The 19,433-nt window shown below is 41.1% G+C and overlaps 1 protein-coding gene across 4 annotated transcripts in view; it reads right to left on the bottom strand.

The window, feature by feature from the left end:
- Positions 1-849: 849 nt before the first annotated feature.
- KIAA1210 (KIAA1210 ortholog) overlaps positions 850-19,433 on the bottom strand; it is a 137,534-nt gene continuing 118,950 nt past the window's right edge. For 3 of the 4 annotated variants that reach the window (XM_040442579.1, XM_040442578.1, XM_040442580.1), the window contains 7 exons: positions 12,071-12,280; positions 11,228-11,287; positions 10,985-11,069; positions 6,593-8,050; positions 6,036-6,139; positions 4,864-4,954; positions 851-1,292 (listed from right to left, as the gene is read on the bottom strand). In XM_040442579.1, the coding sequence (XP_040298513.1) occupies positions 1,150-1,292; positions 4,864-4,954; positions 6,036-6,139; positions 6,593-8,050; positions 10,985-11,069; positions 11,228-11,287; positions 12,071-12,280 (2,151 nt within the window). In that variant the 3' untranslated portion in view covers positions 851-1,149. Of the gene's footprint in view, positions 1,293-4,863; positions 4,955-6,035; positions 6,140-6,592; positions 8,051-10,984; positions 11,070-11,227; positions 11,288-12,070; positions 12,281-19,433 lie in introns of all 4 variants that reach the window. The other variant, XM_040442581.1, reaches the window with a different exon arrangement.

The raw sequence follows: 19,433 nt of genomic DNA, 5'->3' as shown, positions 1-19,433 counted from the left end.
TAGGATTCTATTAAAGGCAAATGAATCAATTAGGTTTCTATTTAAATCCACTATAAGTGCTCTTTCAGGCAAGTGGAAATCAGGCTCCCCGATACGGACACTGCACATTTTGCAGGAGCGCATGGCATTATGATGATTTATAATGCTGTGTGTCTCTGCATGACATAATGCTGTTAGTATAGGGTCCTATGGCCAGTCCGCTCCTTCACAGAGTGTGATTTCAACACAGGACACGCTCGTCTGAAAGAGCCCTAAAAGAATCAGCCAGAAGCAGAAGCTTTAACACCAATGAGAAGAAAGGCTAATATTTTAACTGTGTAATCTGCGGCTCGTCATGCTACAGCAAACAGATGGTTCAGTCCAAGTGGCTTACATGCGTTCTTGAAAATTCCCCCAAAAAACTTCTAAACATCATACAGAGTTTTTTCCTGTGGGCTCACCTATCAAAATAAGGCCATACAGATATTTAGGAACACAACATCAAATGTGTAAATATCTATTAATGGTAGTCAGCAAAAAGATGCTCAGGGCTGGCTGAGGGACGATGTGGGCCCTTGGTGCTCCTGTCTAGCCCAACCTCAGCCTATTCATGGTCATCCAGAAATCCGTGGACCCTCCAGTCCCAGCGGGTAATTGAAATGGAAAATATTTCCTTAGGCCAGCCTTGATAGTGCTTTATCTAGAACATTGTAAGCATCTCCGTTAACAAAATTATACAAAAAATGTCAGGAAATTCAGGCTGCCCAAGTCTCATAGTCTGGGCTACTTTTGAATTGCCCAAAAAACTAAATTTAGTGCAGTTTACCAAATAGCCATAAACATCATTCTGGAAGATATTATTTCTGCGTGCTGCAATGGTATACAGCAGGGAGAATAACTATTTAGATCTTGCACTGCACCTGATTAATTTGCACAAAAACGTCATGATATGACGCAACCAAAAAAAAAAATGTGCACTTATCTGGCCATTAAGCCCTTTTAGAGTATAAAAAAAAGGGAGTTTCCTTTAAGACTTTTATAAAATAAAAAATACTGGTTTCCTTATGTCAAGGCAGAGAACATGAATACATAGAGAAGAACCTTGGATCGTTGGCTGATGTCTCACAGTTAATAAAGACACACAAAAATGAGACTTGAGACGTATATTTATCACTGCTGCACAATTTTAGGCATCTCACTCCATGCTTTTGCCTTCTTTTTGGCAAGTACAAACCATGGCGGTTCCTCTGGGTTTTGTGGTTGTGTAGAGGGGGTGCTCTTCTCAGAATCTGGTTGTGCCACCTCTGGTGCAGCTATAAGCAAACAAAGATTCAATATTCAAATAGCAAGTATAAAGTAGTTTTTTTGTTAAGAGGTCACTGAAACTATCCTTACAAAAACCAAGCATTATCCCTCACATATACTGTGCACAGTTTTCTAGGAATATGCTGGCCTTTCTTCAGTCTAGGTGATAAGAGTGTGATCACTTACTGATGAGCAGAACGAAGGCACAGTAGCGCTCAGTGAAGTACCAGAACCTTTCACTACCTGACAAAGTGAGGTGCATACTCATGTCACTGTGTGGTACCGCAGCTCAGTCCAGGTCATTTCAATGAGCTGAGCTGCAGTACCAAACACAGTCATATGAGTTGTAAAAATGTGTATGGTAAAGTACTGGACGGGATGTACACTTACCTAAAGAATTATTAGGAACACCTGTTCTATTTCTCAGTAATGCAATTATCTAGTCAACCAATCACATGGCAGTTGCTTCAATGCATTTAGGAGTGTGGTCCTGGTCAAGACAATCTCCTGAACTCCAAACTGAATGTCAGAATGGGAAAGAAAGGTGATTTAAGCAATTTTGAGTGTGGCATGGTTGTTGGTGCCAGACGGGCCGGTCTGAGTATTTCACAATCTGCTCAGTTACTGGGATTTTCACGCACAACCATTTCTAGGGTTTACAAAGAATGGTGTGAAAAGGGAAAAACATCCAGTATGCGGCAGTCCTGCGGGCAAAAATGCCTTGTGGATGCTAGAGGTCAGAGGAGAATGGGCCGACTGATTCAAGCTGATAGAAGAGCAATGTTGACTGAAATAACCACTCGTTACAACCGAGGTATGCAGCAAAGCATTTGTGTAGCCACAACACGCACAACCTTGAGGCGGATGGGCTACAACAGCAGAAGACCCCACCGGGTACCACTCATCTCCACTACAAATAGGAAAAAGAGGCTACAATTTGCACGAGCTCACCAAAATTGGACTGTCGAAGACTGGAAAAATGTTGCCTGGTCTGATGAGTCTCGATTTCTGTTGAGACATTCAAATGGTAGAGTCCGAATTTGGCGTAAACAGAATGAGAACATGTGTCCATCATGCCTTGTTACCACTGTGCAGGCTGGTGGTGGTGGTGTAATGGTGTGGGGGATGTTTTCTGGGCACACTTTAGGCCCCTTAGTGCCAATTGGGCATCGTTTAAATGCCACGGGCTACCTGAGCATTGTTTCTGACCATGTCCATCCCTTCATGACCACCATGTACCCATCCTCTGATGGCTACTTCCAGCAGGATAATGCACCATGTCACAAAGCTCGAATTATTTCAAATTGGTTTCTTGAACATGACAATGAGTTAACTGTACTAAAATGGCCCCCACAGTCACCAGATCTCATTCCAATAGAGCATCTTTGGGATGTGGTGGAACGGGAGCTTCGTGCCCTGGATGTGCATCCCTCAAATCTCTATCAACTGCAAGATGCTATCCTATCAATATGGGCCAATATTTCTAAAGAATGCTATCAGCACCTTGTTGAATCAATGCCACGTAGAATTAAGGGAGTTCTGAAGGCAAATGAGAAATAGAACAGGTGTTCCTAATAATTCTTTAGGTGAGTGTATATCTCACTCTGAAGGCTAAGGCTACTTTCACACTGGCGTTCTGGCTTTCCGTTTCGGAGATCCGTTCAAGGCTCTTACAAGCGGTCCAAATGCCCTAATGCATTCTGAATAGAAAAGGATCCGCTCAGAATGCATCAGTTTGCCTCCGTTCCGTCTCCATTCCGCTTTGGAGGTGGACACCAAAACGCTGCTTGCAGTCATACTTTAAAATAATGCATAGAGCTATATATGGCTTTTATTTATCTAGAAATCCTGTCAAACTCATAGCGGACAGAATTACGCACTGTCCAAAGTGTAATTTACCCAACACCGATATCACACATGGTTTGTGGTCATGTACAAAGTCTCAGTCTTTTTGGCAGTCTTTTATATCCATGATTAACACCAAATTTCACGCACAGATACAAATGGATCCGGAGCTTTTATTATTCCATGTAGGAGGGGAAAAAAAACGTCCCAAAGTCAAAGATGCAATTCATGTGATGTTACTGGCTGCCAAAAGGTGGATTTTAAAACACGGGCTTAAACCAGATACGCCAGTTATGAAAGAAGTCATTCAGCATTCGGTGAATTGTCTGTCTTTGGAGCATATAGAGGCTGAAGGGTGTAGATCCAAAAAAAAAAACAGCTCCTTTCTTCAGGAAATGGAGACCATTTATGAATGCATTCTTTACTAACCAGGAGATAGTAGAAACAATCTCCCCGTTCGCTTATACAGAATGGTTTGCCAAATTGGGGCCTTCAGACCCATGGTACCAATTGTTTCAGAAACAGACAAAAACAAAAGCTAGAAAACGAATGTTTTGAAAAGGCTCATTTCATTTCTCAGGGCGCTCTTAGATATAAGTCATATTTCTTGGGAGGATGTGTCATACTAAATCCATGATGCCAAATGAATAAGGAACTATGACTCTGAGATGATGCAGGGTTGGGTGGGGGGAGGGTTCTATATCTTTATTGTTTGTAAAGATTTCACATATTTCTGTCAAAAGATGATATGACTGATGTCCATTATGTGGAAAATTCTAAATAAAAACATGTTTAAAAAAAACTGTGCTTGCAGCGTTTTGGTGTCTGTCTGTCGAAACTGAGCCAAACGGATCCGTTCTGACACACAATGTAAGTCAATGGGGACGGATCCGTTTTCTATGACACAATCTGGCACAATAGAAAATGGATCCGTCCTTCACTGACTTTCAATGGTGTCCAAGACGGATCCATCTTGGCTATGTTACAGATAATACAAATGGATCTGTTCAGAACAGATGCAGATTGTTTTATTATCTGAACGGATCCATCTGTGCAGATCCATGACGGATCCGCACCAAACGCAAGTGTGAAAGTAGCCTCAGATAGATGAGGTAAAAAAATCCAGGAATGCTGACTGGCTCCAGCAAAATGTAGTTTGCTTAGGCACTTTTCTTTAAAGTGTTTTATGGAATGGTGGGTAGGTTGGTAGAGGGACCTGCCATTCCCTCTCACTCCAATACAACATTTTCCCCAAGCCTGAAGTAATCCCAGGTGAATATGCTGGGCTCATTACTGTGGGGAGAAATACAGGGCTGAAATGTTCATTCATCGTCAGAGCCTGGAAGCTACAGGACCTGTGGTGACTGTGCAAAGTCTGATCCCCCTGTGTTGGATTTGAAGTACCTAGGTCAGGTAACCTAATGTATAGTTTAGCGCCCAGATGGGCAAAGTGATTTATTTTTATGTCACATACATGTGGATGCTGAAAAGTGACTAATGTTGTTTGGACGAAAATAAAAGTTGTTTGTACTTTTTAAGCTCATAAATCTGTGAGTCGGTCCTTGCTAACCCCACCACAAGCACACAGACCTGCAACAGGGTATTTATGATACAATAAAAAGGTTGCTGCTGTCACTTTATTCTACAGATTGTGGAGCTTTCATTAGTAATATAAGCAGCTCTTGCTATAAGCAGTATAACATACAATATAGTATGACAGATTCAAAGCAATACCTGGACTGTCAGCAGCTGCTTGTTCAGACCTCTTTTCTTCTACTACTTGGGGACTTGTGACTATATATTTTTTCTGGATACATTCTGTTTCCTAGAAAGGACCACAACACTGTAATAATATGATTGTTTTCTGGCATTATAAGATTTTTGTAATAATGAAACTGATTATTATGGGATGGAGTAAGTATCCACTGGGATCACACTAGAAGACATTAAATACACTGAATAATAAGCCATATCTACAAAGCCCCTGCATCACATTTCTAACACAAACATGCCCAAAAAACAGTTTTCTCCGTCTTGTCTATCTGAGTGAAGTCACTGGGGGTGCTATCATACCCTTGGGCTGGTGGGTCCCCTGTAATGCACCAGTGCACGAGACTTGTGGTGATGTCATAATGGGCAATATTAGTGACATTGCCAGACATGTCCCGTTGACGAGGGCATGTCCCCTCATGGTGGGCGGTGACATCACAAGGGTTTCAGGCCCTATAAACTAGCTGACTGGATCCACAGCTGCCGCAGCTGCAACTGTATGCAGGGGTGACACAGGGACATTGTAAGTCTCCTATAAAATTTCACACTGGATGACCACTGATGACATCATCAGGGGAATTGTCAGAGACTGGTGTGTGGGGTACCAGTGCATGTTATGACCTCATATGGATAGTGGTATTTTTGATGGCATCATAAAGCTCAATATCAGTGACAATGCCTGACATGCCCAGTTAGGTCCTAGAATGGGTGGTCTTGGCAAAGTTCAGGGTGCAGCAGGCCATGAAATTATAAAATAGTACCAGTCCTAAAAATTGATCAGGGAGTCATGATTCTACAGGGAATGACATCACTACGAAATGTTAGTTACATGGGCTGGTGCATCTTCAACAGGGCACCAGCAAATGTGGTGACATCATACAGATGGTAATGTTACAGGGATGATGACATACTTTTATGCATTTAAATTTAATTTCACCTTTTACATCTAAGCACATGTAGAAGAAACAGTATAGGTCATTTAGCATTTTAAAAGAAATAGAAAGTGATAAATGAATCATAATAAATCACTGTGACCCTAATATTGTTTCTCTTGAAGGAGTTGCAAAATGCAATGCATTCTGTATAGGATGACAAATAGATGTTTTATTAACCAACTGAACTTTATCATTCAATACCTTAACTTTCTCATTTTTTTCAGTTGCGCTACTCTGTTCTCTGGCAAGTGGATGCTCCTGAAACCCCTTTTGTTTCAGTTTTGCCATTGTAATCCATGCAGGTTCTAAAAAGAAAAAAATATTATTGCACATACATTTTTATTCAGGTATATATATGATGTTTGTAGAGGGTTGTATCCATTTGTCTGCTTCCACACTCATGTTCTTAAGAAAGAACTGAATCACACTTCGGCGAGTCATAACTGCATAAAATTCATCCCTCGAGTATATTGCCCTATGGGCATAGCAGTGTAAGATCCATCAAGATTAGAATAGGCTGTTTAATTTTGTTCCAAGTGTGGGCTGACCAAAAACATAGAAATAACAGTAGAAATGTATGACATGTGACAAGGTATATACAGACCAACCAGATTTGCATTACCCTTTTTCTAGTCTAGTTGAGGAATTGCAAGCAAACATTTCCTAGGTTTCTACTGGCACCTTACTTTTGGAACCATAGTAATAAATACATTTGGTACAGCCAAATGATTAGAATGGATAAAGCCATTGAAAAGTACCTGTGTTTTCTGGTGGTGAATGATCTGCTTTTGGTTTTGGTTGACTTCTAACTTCTGGAGTGACTTTTTCCTCATCATTAGAAGACATTTTTGCACAGTCAATATTAAACGTTGTCCTTTTAGGGGTTTGCAGGCTTTTCCCTGGAAGTAAGGATGAGCTATCCACAGGAGATAAGTCTTCTGTGGAAAAATCTTCTTGATGGTCTTCATTATATTTTATGGAAGATGAAGTCCGCCTTAACCTGACACCAAAATGACCACAGGATTCCTCTTGGTCTTTTTGAACATTCTTCTTCTCACTACTACTTTGTACTACAGACTCATCTGCACTATCTAATGATCCAGACCTGACAATATTACCTATGGCATTCTTGATGAAGGGGCTGTCTTTCACACTAGATCCACTTGAATGCACTCTTTGCCATGCAGGGGCTACAGTAAATCTTATTGGTTTGTTGGATCCTTTAATGTTACTGTCTGGAATTGGCTCTGCTGATTTAATTTCTTTGACTATTTCTGCTGAAGTTTCACTATTTGCAAAAATACCAAAATCATGGGCATTGGTGGTGACTTTTGTGTAGCTAGAGTCATTTGCATTTGTTATCACAGGCGCTTTGCTATCAGGTACATTATCTACATCACACTGGTCATCCTTAACCTCAGTAATACTCAGATCGGAGGTTTCTGTCTTTTGTTCAGAAGGCAGTTGCTCATTTTTACCCTCATTGTTTGCAACCAGTTGATCGGATACTTCTAGGATGGCCTCTGTATTTTGTATTTCTACTGTATCTAGATGTTTTTCATTACTTTCATGTGATCTATCACATTCACAAGCAACCTGAACCTCTTGAACGTCATCCTTTATCATGGAAGTGACTGTTTGTATTGATAACATACGGTTTTCTAAGGTATCAGTTTCAACTAAATCACTTTTGGACACATTTAATAAATCATTTTGTATGTCTGGTAATACTGTGCCAAGTTCGTTGTATTCTTCATGTGATATTACACTCACTGCAGTTGCTACTGCTTCTTCCAGATTTGGCTCATAATTTCCTATTGATCCACAAACCAAGTCTTGGCTGGTGTTTAAATTAGGATTTTCTATTTGAACAGTGTTACCTTCAGGAGTTTCAACACTACTGATTTCAGAAGGTATAACTGTAATTGTAATCTCATTATTTTCATGTGTAGGTTGGAAATCATAGGTCTGTGGTGAAGTAGTAACTTCATCACTTTCCAATTCTTCAGCTATGTCCACCCGATCTCCTATAGATACAAGAGTTTCATTGAAATCCACATCAGTTTCACTACATACAGCTTCATTTTGAAATGATACTATCTGGTTTTCAAGCAGAGGGACTTCCAAAATCAAAGGTGTATTGTCCTTTTTGGAAACATCCATTTGTGGTTCACAAACAGACACAACAATATCTTCCTCTGGTTTCTGCAGAACATCTAAAAAAGTAAAAATTTGGTTATGTTTGCCATGTTTAATTTCAGGTTATGTGACAAAATATGAATTATAGAAATTATGATATCCACAGAACTCTAACAAGAAAACCTTAAGGGACAGTACACTCCCACAAACACAGTTGTTTAGCAGAAACATGATGAAAGCCACTTTTATTTGATACATTTAACAATCACATAACAAGCAGTTAGCCTGACAATATTACACCCAGCACTCACTGCCTCCCAACCTACTTTACTTGTAGTTGGGCTTGTCTGTCCTGACTGTCAACCTGCAGAAGACAACTTGGGCCCACTTGCTCCAAGCTGACCTCTGGGACATCACTGATCATTCCAACTAACTTTCATGACCATCATGGGCCAACCAGTGGGAAACTGCCATACTAGCACATTTCCCACAGACAGGTGGTCATCAGCTGCAGCCTATGGTTTACTCATCATGTCCCTTTGAGCCTCACTCAGTGTAGGTGAAGTGTCGAGATCCGTACCTTACACGACCTTCCAACAACACAGGGCAGAAGAGCGATATATGTTTTTTTCACCTGACTCTTAATTCCTTTAACTCTATCCCTCCTCTAATCAGGTCCTTCACATTTCCCTACCATTCACCACCCTCTTCTACTCAAAACCCATCATATATCTTTGAGCTGCTGGACATACAGCAAGTGCTATTTTCCATAACCCTTTTGTCACCATCACCAGAACTCTAAATTGTGTACAGCCTTGGTTTGAGCCTCTTAAAGGGGTTATCCAACCCCTATAATGCCCCCCAAAATGCCCGGGCCCCTCATACTGGTCATACTTACCCCTCTCCCCGGCCGAGGGGGCTAGCCTATAGCAGGCCACGACAGGAACGATAGTCCCTTGCATTACCCGCAATGCTAGGGAGGCTCGTCCCCTTTGCAGCCTCCGACTGGATGCTCCTACCCCTAACTCCTTAGGCCCCTTTCACACGGGCGAGTATTCCGCGCGGATGAGATGCGCGAGTTGAACACATTTCACCCGCACTGAATCCCAACCCATTCATTTCTATGGGGCTGTGCACACGAGCGGTGATTTTCACGCATCACTTGTGCTTTGCGTGAAAATCGCAGCATGTTCCTCTTTGTGCGTTTTTCATGTTACGCAGGCCCCATAGAAATGAATGGGGTTGCGTGAAAATCGCAAGCATCCGCAAGCAAGTGCGGATGCGGTGCGATTTTCACGCACGGTTGCTAGGAGACGATCGGGATGGGGACCCGATCATTATTATTTTCCCTTATAACATGGTTATAAGGGAAATTAAAAGCATTCTGAATACAGAATGCATAGTACAATAGGGCTGGACGGGTTAAAAAAATAATAATAATAATTAAACTCACCTTAATCCACTTGCTCGCGCAGCCCGGCTTCTCTTCTGTCTTCTTTTTTGCTGTGTGCAGGAAAAGGACCTGTGGTGATGTCACTCCGGTCTTTACTTGGTTCGTCACATGATCTTTTACCATGGTGATGGATCATGTGATGGACCATGTGATGACCGGAGTGACGTCACCACAGGTCCTTTTCCTGCAATCAGCAAAGAAGGAGACAGAAGAGATGCCGGCTGCACAAGCAAGTGAATTAAGGTGAGTTTAATTATTATATATTTTTTTTTAACCCCTCCAGCCATATTTTACTATGCATTCTGTATTCAGAATGCTATTATTTTCCCTTATAACCATGTTATAAGGGAAAATAATACAATCTACAGAACACCGATCCCAAGCCCGAACTTCTGTGAATAAGTTCAAATTTGGGTACCAAACATGCGCGATTTTTCTCACGCGAGTGCAAAACGCATTACAATGTTTTGCACTCGCGCGGAAAAATCGGGCATGTTCCCGCAACGCACCCGCACCTTTTCCCGCAACACCCGTGTGAAAGAGGCCTTAACCGAATTTTATGATCCTCGTGACGGGGAGATGCAGCTGTGGCCAAGCGGGGATCAGAAGTGACAAGGGTGCCAGGGAGTGGGGTAAGTATGACCAGTATGAGGGACCTGGGCATTTTGGGGGGCATTATAGGGGTTGGATAACTGCTTTAATGAGCCTCAATCTCTTGTCATGCATTAACTGTGTAAACTGACAAACATCAGCCTTCTATAGATAACTAAGCTATATAATAGCGGACAGATCTGTGCATAAAGTACAGCTGGTGAACAAGACTAAAACCTCTTGGCTTATTATATCAGTCTTTATGACAACTATTTTAAACAATGTTAACAATGTTACCAAAAACACAAACCCGTCCTCATCTAATAGCATTTTTTTTTTGTTTTCATAATTTTAGACACAATTTTATCAATAAATAATATTCATATTTTTAGAATTCCAATAAAAAAAGCATAAGCTAAATTCTAAATGATCATTGCTAAACCCTATCAATATAGCAGTAATCATCTGCAGAAAACATAAGTATGATTGATGCATTTCCATACATCATTTCATCTGTTCAATACTGTACTTTAAAGGGGAATTCCAGAATTTTGTCTTAAATTACCTGTTCTCAAGAGAGCCATCAGTATCTAATTGGTGGGGGTCCGACACCTGCACTCTTGCCAATCAGCTGTTTCAGTGTAGCTACAGTGCTGGAAGTTACACTGAAACAGTGAAGTCAATGGGAGCAGCAATACAAGAAAAAGCTCCCTTCACTACACAATGGACGGACGATAGGCCATCGATAACAAAAAAAACTTGAATAATCGTTTAAAATCAATTTAATGGCTCTCTCTGCAAAGATTATAGCTGCTATATTATCCACCACTTTTTTCTAATCTATCTAATATCAAAATTCTAGATTACCAAGATTACTCAAGTTAATTTCCATGGATGATGGACCATTGACTGCCATGAACAGTAATGTTAAAAATGATATGATGTTCCTAATGGAATAGCCAAATACCTTCTGCGATTTTGACAACTTCACTTGATGCCTCGTGTACAGAACATTTGTCCAAGTCTGGGATTTCAAATAGTTGCTCTTCAACCTTTAAAAAGATATATTAAAAAGCACTTTTTTATATTATGTGTGTAGAAGACAGGGCTGCAACATTTCAAGTGCTATGATGAACATTTTTGGACCCAGCCTATAGAGACCCCACAATTACTGCATGCTATGTTTCCAAATTATGTCACAGTTGTTTACCATGTTATCGTTCTCTTCTCCCCTTTTAATTTGTACTGGCTTGTTAGTCCTATTAGTACCCTTGAAAAAAAAACAATGACCTAACATATCACACTTCTGTGCAAGTTATTTTGTGCACAACATCTTTTTTCATGGACCAGGTACATAATTAGATGTATTCAGATAGTGGAGGGTGGAAGCAGCAAGAATGTCCATCATTTAAAAGGGTTTTATTGGAACCATGGCTGTATTGTCCCAGAAACTCCACTATTCTTGTGCTTGGGTTGGGTCTGTCATAGCAGATGAAGTACAATGAAGTTCATGAAGCTAAACTGTAATACCAGACACAGCTGATTGACAGGTGTCATTCATTGTGGAGAAAGCAACCTTGTTTTGTAGTCTTAAACAGGACTTTCTTAGCTATGTGTAGGGGAATAACGCACTTGGACCTCTGCCTCAGAAAAACTGAGCTCCTACCCCTAAAAAAGGAAGTTTATTGACTAGTTAAAGAGCTGTCATGTTAAGGGTAGTTTCACACTAGCCTTAAAACCATCTGGCAGGCTGTTCCAGCAGAGTTCATGGGACCCAGTTGGGATTCGGCTTGTTTCCGTCATGAGTGCAGGGATTCGGCTGGACAAAAAACAGTCAGATTTTTTGTGCGGCCTAATCCCGGCACTTATGGCAAATCCTTACCGGGTCCCATTATAGTCAGTGAGGCCTGACGGTGCTCCAGTCTTTCCGGCTATGCCACATGTGATGAACTCCAGCAGGCTGTTCCTCTGCTGGAACAGCCTGCCGGACGGTTTTAATGTTAGTGTGAAACCTTAGCCTTAGAAAAAGTAAAGTAATGCTACAAACACGTACCTGTGTTGGTTTCACATTCATGATTGGTGGTCTCCGTTTCTTTGGCTTAACTAATATCTTGTGCTTTGCTGCAGAATTATCCAGACAGCTCACAGAACTTGCTGGAGATGTAAAATCTGCTAGAGGGAAATGGCTGACTGGAGAGGTAGGACACAAAAGGACATTGGAGTGCGATGGACTGGTGGGACGTGAAGACAGTTCAGAAGATTCCTACATACAGAATAGATTAAAAGCTATTTAATGAGGTTTAAATAGAAAAAAAAAGTAAAAAGACAGAAAGGATTGAAAATAACAAAGATGCATTCCTCACTGCTCTCTGCTTCCTGTCCCAGATTGACAAGTTGAAATGGCAGGACCTTTCCTGTGACTTCTTGCATGTCAAGCCGGGGCAAGAAGTGGAGAGCAGCAGAGACTGGACCAACCCCTAGAATGGGGCAATCATCCATTGTCCATGGGCCCAAGTCTGAGCATGCAATGAGGTCTACCACAAGTCATCAACACAATATCGTCATCAGATCTCATAGGTGATGTGTCATGTGATTAGTTCCCTTGGCTGGAAAAAAGAATATCAAAAGATATTTAAAGAAAAGCTCTCAAATTGGTAAAAAACGCAACATCAACCATTAACAAAGTATTGTTCCCGCCAATCCATCTGTACCTGCTTATATTTTAGTGTTAAAGTACTCCTAGAAGTTCCATATAAAAGTTTCTTTATTAGTATTTCAAAAATGTGAGTCATGAGTTAGGCCAGACACACAATCCAGTTTAATCTGAGAAACTCGCTCGTCCTGAACGCTGCTCCTCTGACAGGATCACAAGGCATTATAATGATTCTCCCAAGAGAGCTCAAAGTTATAAACAGGGACAAACTTATTTTTACTTTCATCTTGTTAACGGAACTAGAAAAATTCATGGAAATCTGCCACCACGATCTTGAACCATTAGGTGCAGTATTAGGCTTCTTTCACATTTGTAGCTGTTGCGGCGTGGAATGCCGGGAAACGGCTAGACAAAAAACGTTGCGTGCAGCATTTTATTTTTTTTCCAGGCGAACCCCAACATATTTGCTGGGGAGCGGGCAGATCTCGGCCAGACCCCATTATAGGAAGGCAGGCCTTCGGGTAACATCCAGCAATGCTGGATCCAGAGAACTCCGGCAGAGAACAGCCTGCTGGGAAAGAGTCATGGCTGCACGACAAGAGTCATAGTTATTCCCGATCTCCTGCTTTCCCCAACCATCAACTGACAATTTCTCCTAGGAAGCAAACCAAGGAGAAAAACGTCAATCATCAGCAGGTGGACGGGGAAGGCAGGAGCTCATGCATAACCATGACTCCTCTCAGGCAGCCATGACTCTTTTTCCAGGCCCAAGCACTCACTCATAGCTCATAATTAGGGCAAGTTCGGCGTACCAGGTTCAGTTTCGGGTTATGTAAGAATTCAGTTATGGATTCCGCTATTACGGACCATATGTTATGGTCCGTGGTAACGGAATCCATAACGGAATTCTTACATAACCCGAACCTGGTACGTCGAACTTGAAAACACAAGTTCGCTCGTCCCTACTCATAATCTTTGTTTACATAGCGCCAACAATTGCTTTACAATCAGGGGGTTCATGTACAGAGTCAAATTAAAACAAGAGGAATAAGGGCCCTGCACGCAAGAGCTTACAATCTATGAATAAGTGACGCAACTCTGAATTTAGCTTATCTGTGACTACTGAATGGTGCCATCAGTGAGGCCGGCATAAAGTTGATGACAGGTTCCCTGACCTGACCGCAATATGGAATGTATAGGATTCACTGTATTGTATAGAGACAATATTTTAGGACAAAGTCATCTGACAATCCGGACAGCACAAGGGCATTTAATTACATGTCAAGAAGCAAACAAAACAGAAAAGTGATTATTAGTGTTTTACATTTTGTTAGAATGGACATAATCTGCAGAGAACATCTGGCTCCGATGTTTAGCATTTGTGCTGAGTTACTACATGCCATTAATCTTCCTTCTTTCCAGGATCATCCACAAGACAAACTCTGCATGCACCATCTGCCTGATAATAGTGTCTAAATGGTGCTTAATCACAAGCTGGGCATCCACTTATTATGTTTAACTTCATAAAACTGGGATTCCGAGGACGGGCCAAGAGACATATATAAAAAGCCAGCATAACCCACAATTATGGAGCCGAGTTGTTTTATTATTCCCTCTGCCATGTCATTTTTCATCTATAATTATGTTTTTCAGGCAGACCAAAAGTGTAAATCATGGCTTTAGATATGCTCTTTCTAAACTCTAAGACTAAAATAGGTCTGTAATATATACTCCGGCTGGCCTGTGTATTTCATGTATCCGGCTACGACTGCTCCAATTTCTGTGCTCAGCACAACCATGATAAATGGCACCTCTAAACAGTTCCCAACACTGTATTATATGCTGCATACCCCATGGAATAAAATACCTGTACAGAGTATGCACTAAGGCGCCTTCAGAGGTATAAAAGTCAATCCCCATAAGGAGAACAAACTGAGCAACATGCCAACGCCATACAGAAAAGCAGGGTGGATAAAAATCAATGATTTTTTGTTTAAAAAAATAAATAAATATCGGATTTTTTTTTATTTAAATCAGATTTTTTTTTATATAAAATGCTTTTTGATGAAAATATATTACCATTCAAATGTTATTCCATCATGAAATAAATATTAGTTTTTTTTAAATTATGTAGAATAAGGCTGTACGTGGACTCCCATATTGTTGAATGGATTAGGCAGTGGCTGAGGGACAGACAACAGAGGGTTGTAGTCAATGGAGTATATTCAGACCAAGGTCTTGTTACCAGTGGGGTACCTCAGGGATCTGTTCTGGGACCCATATTGTTCAATATTTTTATCAGCAAAATAACAGAAGGCCTCGATGGTAAGGTTTGTCTTTTTGCTGATGACACAAAGATTTGTAACAGGGTTGATGTTCCTGGAGGGATACACCAAATGGAAAAGGATTTAGGAAAACTAGAGGAATGGTCAAAAATCTGGCAACTAAAATTTAATGTTGATAAGTGCAAGATAATGCACCTGGGGCGTAAAAACCCAAGAGCAGAATATACAATCAGTGATACAGTCCTAACCTCAGTATCTGAGGAAAGGGATTTAGGGGTCTTTATTTCAGAAGACTTAAAGGTAGGCAGACAATGTCATAGAGCAGCAGGAAGTGCTAGCAGAATGCTTGGGTGTATAGGGAGATTACCAGCAGAAAGAGGGAGGTGCTCATGCCGCTCTACAGAGCACTAGTGAGACCTCATTTGGAGTATTGTGCGCAGTACTGGAGACCATATCTCCAGAAGGATATTAATACTTTGGAGAGAGTTCAGAGAAGAGCTACTAACCTGGTACATGGATTGCAGGATAAAACTTACCAGGAAAGATTAAAGGACCTTAACATGTATAGCTTGGAAGAAAGTCGAGACAGAGGGGATATGATAGAAACTTTTAAATACATAAAGGGAATCAACAAGGTAAAAGAGGAGAGAATATTTAAAAGAAGAAAAACTGCTACAAGAGGACATAGTTTTAAATTAGAGGGGCAAAGGTTTAAAAGTAATATCAGGAAGTATTACTTTACTGAGAGAGTAGTGGATGCATGGAATAGCCTTCCTGCAGAAGTGGTAGCTGCAAATACAGTGGAGGAGTTTAAGCATGCATGGGATAGGCATAAGGCCATCCTTCATATATAATAGGGCCAGGGGCTATTCATAGTATTCAGTATATTGGGCAGACTAGATCGGCCAAATGGTTCTTATCTGCCGACACATTCTATGTTTCTATATGTGTAATTTTTTGGTAAATAAATTCCATTAATCCATTCACAATGTCATGCCCTTTAGAGGTTTTTGTAAGATTATTGGGCAGTTTCTCTGCCTACAAGATATTATCACAGATGCTTGGTTTACTTTTGCAGTTCTCAAAACTGAATTTGACTGAGCAGAGATCACATGCCTCTTCTTCACAGCAAAAATGTTATAACATGAACAGAGTTGAGAAAAATACCTTAATCCTAACTTCTACAAACCTATGAATGCAGAATCAACCTAATCAAAGTAATATGAAAAGTTGTTATTCGCGTTTGTGGCCATAAGACACTGCAGTCAATCACACAAACGCGCGTCAAACGCGCGTTTACTATTGCAAAAAATGCGCATAAAAACGCGCGACAAAAACGCGCGTTAAACGCGCATATAAAATGCGCTCAAGTGTGAACCCAGCCTAAAAGCGAACAAGAAAATGAATAAGATATTAGGAGTGTGAACCAGATTCCTATCCTACTACATTTTCAATATTTGGACTAAAAATTTGAGGATCACTTTTTAAGAATGAAAATTAAAATGCTTTGCTGCAGGGTGAATTTTATTTAAATCACTAGTCAGGAAGGCTTGATTTAAATCATAGTTTTCTACATAAAGACTAATTCTTGCTGGTATAACTTATAATACGCCCCAAAGAAGCTCAAGAACTTGTTTGAGCGTAGGGCGTTTTTCAGCGCGTTCAAACGCGCTGTAAAACGCTCAAGTGAGAACCAGGGCCATAGGGAAGCATTGGTTTTCATGTGTTGAGCGTTTTACAGCGCGTTTGAACGCGCTGTAAAACGCTCAAGTGTGAACCCAGCCTTAGAGTTTGTCTTAACACTATTAAGATGGTTGCTGGGGATGGTAGAAGAAAGCAGCATAATCAATCGGTTCTAACCAGATTATATTGTGAATATGACTGAGGTCGAGCACTACGGAAGATGTGTACAACATGATACAAGACATAATGGCCTGACAAAAAAAGCTAATGAATAATGACAACTATGCATCTCTCTCAATGAACTGGTGCAGCTAAGTGTGGCCACAGTCTAAGCCACCTTTAAACATAGTCGAGTCATGTATGCTTTACTTCTCAGACAGTCCTTAAAGAGAGAATAATGATTAGATTGTTGGGGGTCCTACCGCTGGGACCCTCACTCACTGATCACGAGAACTGGCAACCCATTGCTCCCCCAAAATGAACAGAGTGGCAGGTCTAGCATGTGCACTGCCGTTCCATTCATCTCAAAAGGAGTTCCACAGACAGCCACGTACAGCGCTTAGCTATTTACAGAGCTCCCATAGAGATGAATGGAGTGGTAGGGCTCATGCCTGACCTGCCGCTCCATTTATTTCGGTAGGTGAACCCCACTTCTCGTCATCAGTTGGGGTTCCAGCAGTAGGACCCCCACTGATCTAACAGTGGATAGGGAATAACGTCTCACAACCAGAATTCCCCTGTAAGACACAGGCCAGAAATTCCTTCTTGGAGCTTCTTCTTTCAGCTTGACACGGTAATGATGGAGGTATCCCTCCAGACATAAACTTACTGCCTGTTTACAGGCATAAAGGTCACAGTCACAAAGTTCACCTTTGAGATCAACACTAGTGTTGGGTGCGAATATTCGAATTGCGAATATCGGCACTTCGAGAATTCGTGAATATTTAGAATATAGTGATATATATTCGTATTTTCAAATATTCTAGATTTTTTTTTATCTGAACCCATGATCCCTCCCTGCTTCTTGCTTGTGGGCCAATGAGAAGGCTGCAATGTCTTTGTCTGAGCTTAGCAACATCCCTAGCAACCAATAAGAAAGTTGCCTACCCCTTACTATATAAGAACCTCCCCAGCAGCCATTTTCTACAGTTTTTTGCAGTTCTGAGAGAGACACAGCAGTGTCATTGCTGTGCTCTGTGCTTTGCTGTGTCATTACATTAGATAGTTAGTTAGTTTATATATATATATATATATATATATATATATATTACAGATAGTTAGTGGGAGATAGTCAGTGTAGGTTAGATCCTGATATAGTGTAGCTGAGGTTCCAGTGCAGGGTGTTCGGTAGTGTGATAGGTTCTGCTGTCCATACATGCATGCTACAGACATAGTGCTGTGATGTCACAACAATACTTAGTGCACCAATCAGTAATATGTAGTCAGACCTGCTAAAATGAGAAGTTTCACGTATTGCACCAAAATATTTGCATCATTATTGCTGATTAGCGCAATCGCGAATATTTTGGAGCACTATCTGCATATAAATGTTGTCCTTAGTCGGATTCGGATTCGAACCCAGGACCCCAGCGCTGCAAGGCACCAGTGCTTACCACTGAGCCACCGTGCTGCCCATTTTAATGTTCTGCCGTGCCAATCATTTTCTCTAGTCTCAGGAAACTTCTAGCAGCTTGGAAAATGTAGCAAAAGTGACCCACGCCTGTATTGCGCACGCATTATGCGAATATTACATTGTCGATTTTAGCAATCAAGAAAATAATCGCGAATTCTCGAATTTGCGAATATATGACGAATATTCTACAAAATATTCATGAAATTTCACGAATTTGAATATTGCTGAATTCGAATATTTTTATTTTATTTTATTTTTTAACAAATTGAAAAAATCCAGCTTCCCATAAAAGGCCTTTTATGGGAAGCTGGATTTTTCAATTTGTTCAAAAAGTGTTTGCACGGCGGTGTCCAGGCAGTCTCCATGCTTCCCAGGAGAAAAGGAGGAAACACAGGTGAGTGCTGCAGTTTGCTTTTTTAAACTGATATATATAGTGTGGGGATTCGCTCTAGTAGTTAGGATTAGTGGGTGCAGCACAGAAAAAGTTCTTGGTTCAAAACATCCGTGTTTATTCACATGTGAAAGCAAAAACAAAAACGCAAGTTGCTTGGTGATCGTTCACACATATGAAAAGTTCATATACAAAACAGTCACCTTTTCTCCTAGGTGTTACTTCACACCCTGTTGAAAGTTCTGCTTTGTCAAGTCTACAGGCAGGCGTTAGGTGGCCTGTTCACCCTCACAGGGGTCTGAGCCTTCCAGCCCGGCTCAAGCCGCGGATCTCAACACAGCCCTCAGATCACCGCACGCAGACCTCCTGAGCTCCACTGTCAGACGGAGGTAATCCTCTCCCCCTGGCAGTGCTGGCTGGTTTTTATGTCTGGCAAAACCCGGCCTGGAACATGGGGACTAGTCACCCACCAAGCACTTTGACTACTCCAAGTAAGAGCTGTCCCGGATCAGCTATTACTGCCATACTAAGTATCAAGGTGTCAAACAGCAACCAGGAACCTCGGTGACACGAACCCATCATCCACGATGATTCCTTGTACCTTCTTACAATATACATACACACACACACACACACACACACAATATTACACATTTTCACTTTAACGGCTCTGCAGAGCTACTCTATGCTTTTGTTAAAGGGGTTCTCCAAGTTTCTCGATATTGTTGACCTTCACTTTGACCCACCTCAGCCAGGGAATGACTGATCAGG

Source organism: Bufo bufo, chromosome 8 (genome assembly GCF_905171765.1).
Source record: "Bufo bufo chromosome 8, aBufBuf1.1, whole genome shotgun sequence".
In the NCBI taxonomy this organism is placed as follows: Eukaryota; Metazoa; Chordata; class Amphibia; order Anura; family Bufonidae; genus Bufo; species Bufo bufo.
This window is presented reverse-complemented; position numbering and strand designations above follow the sequence as displayed.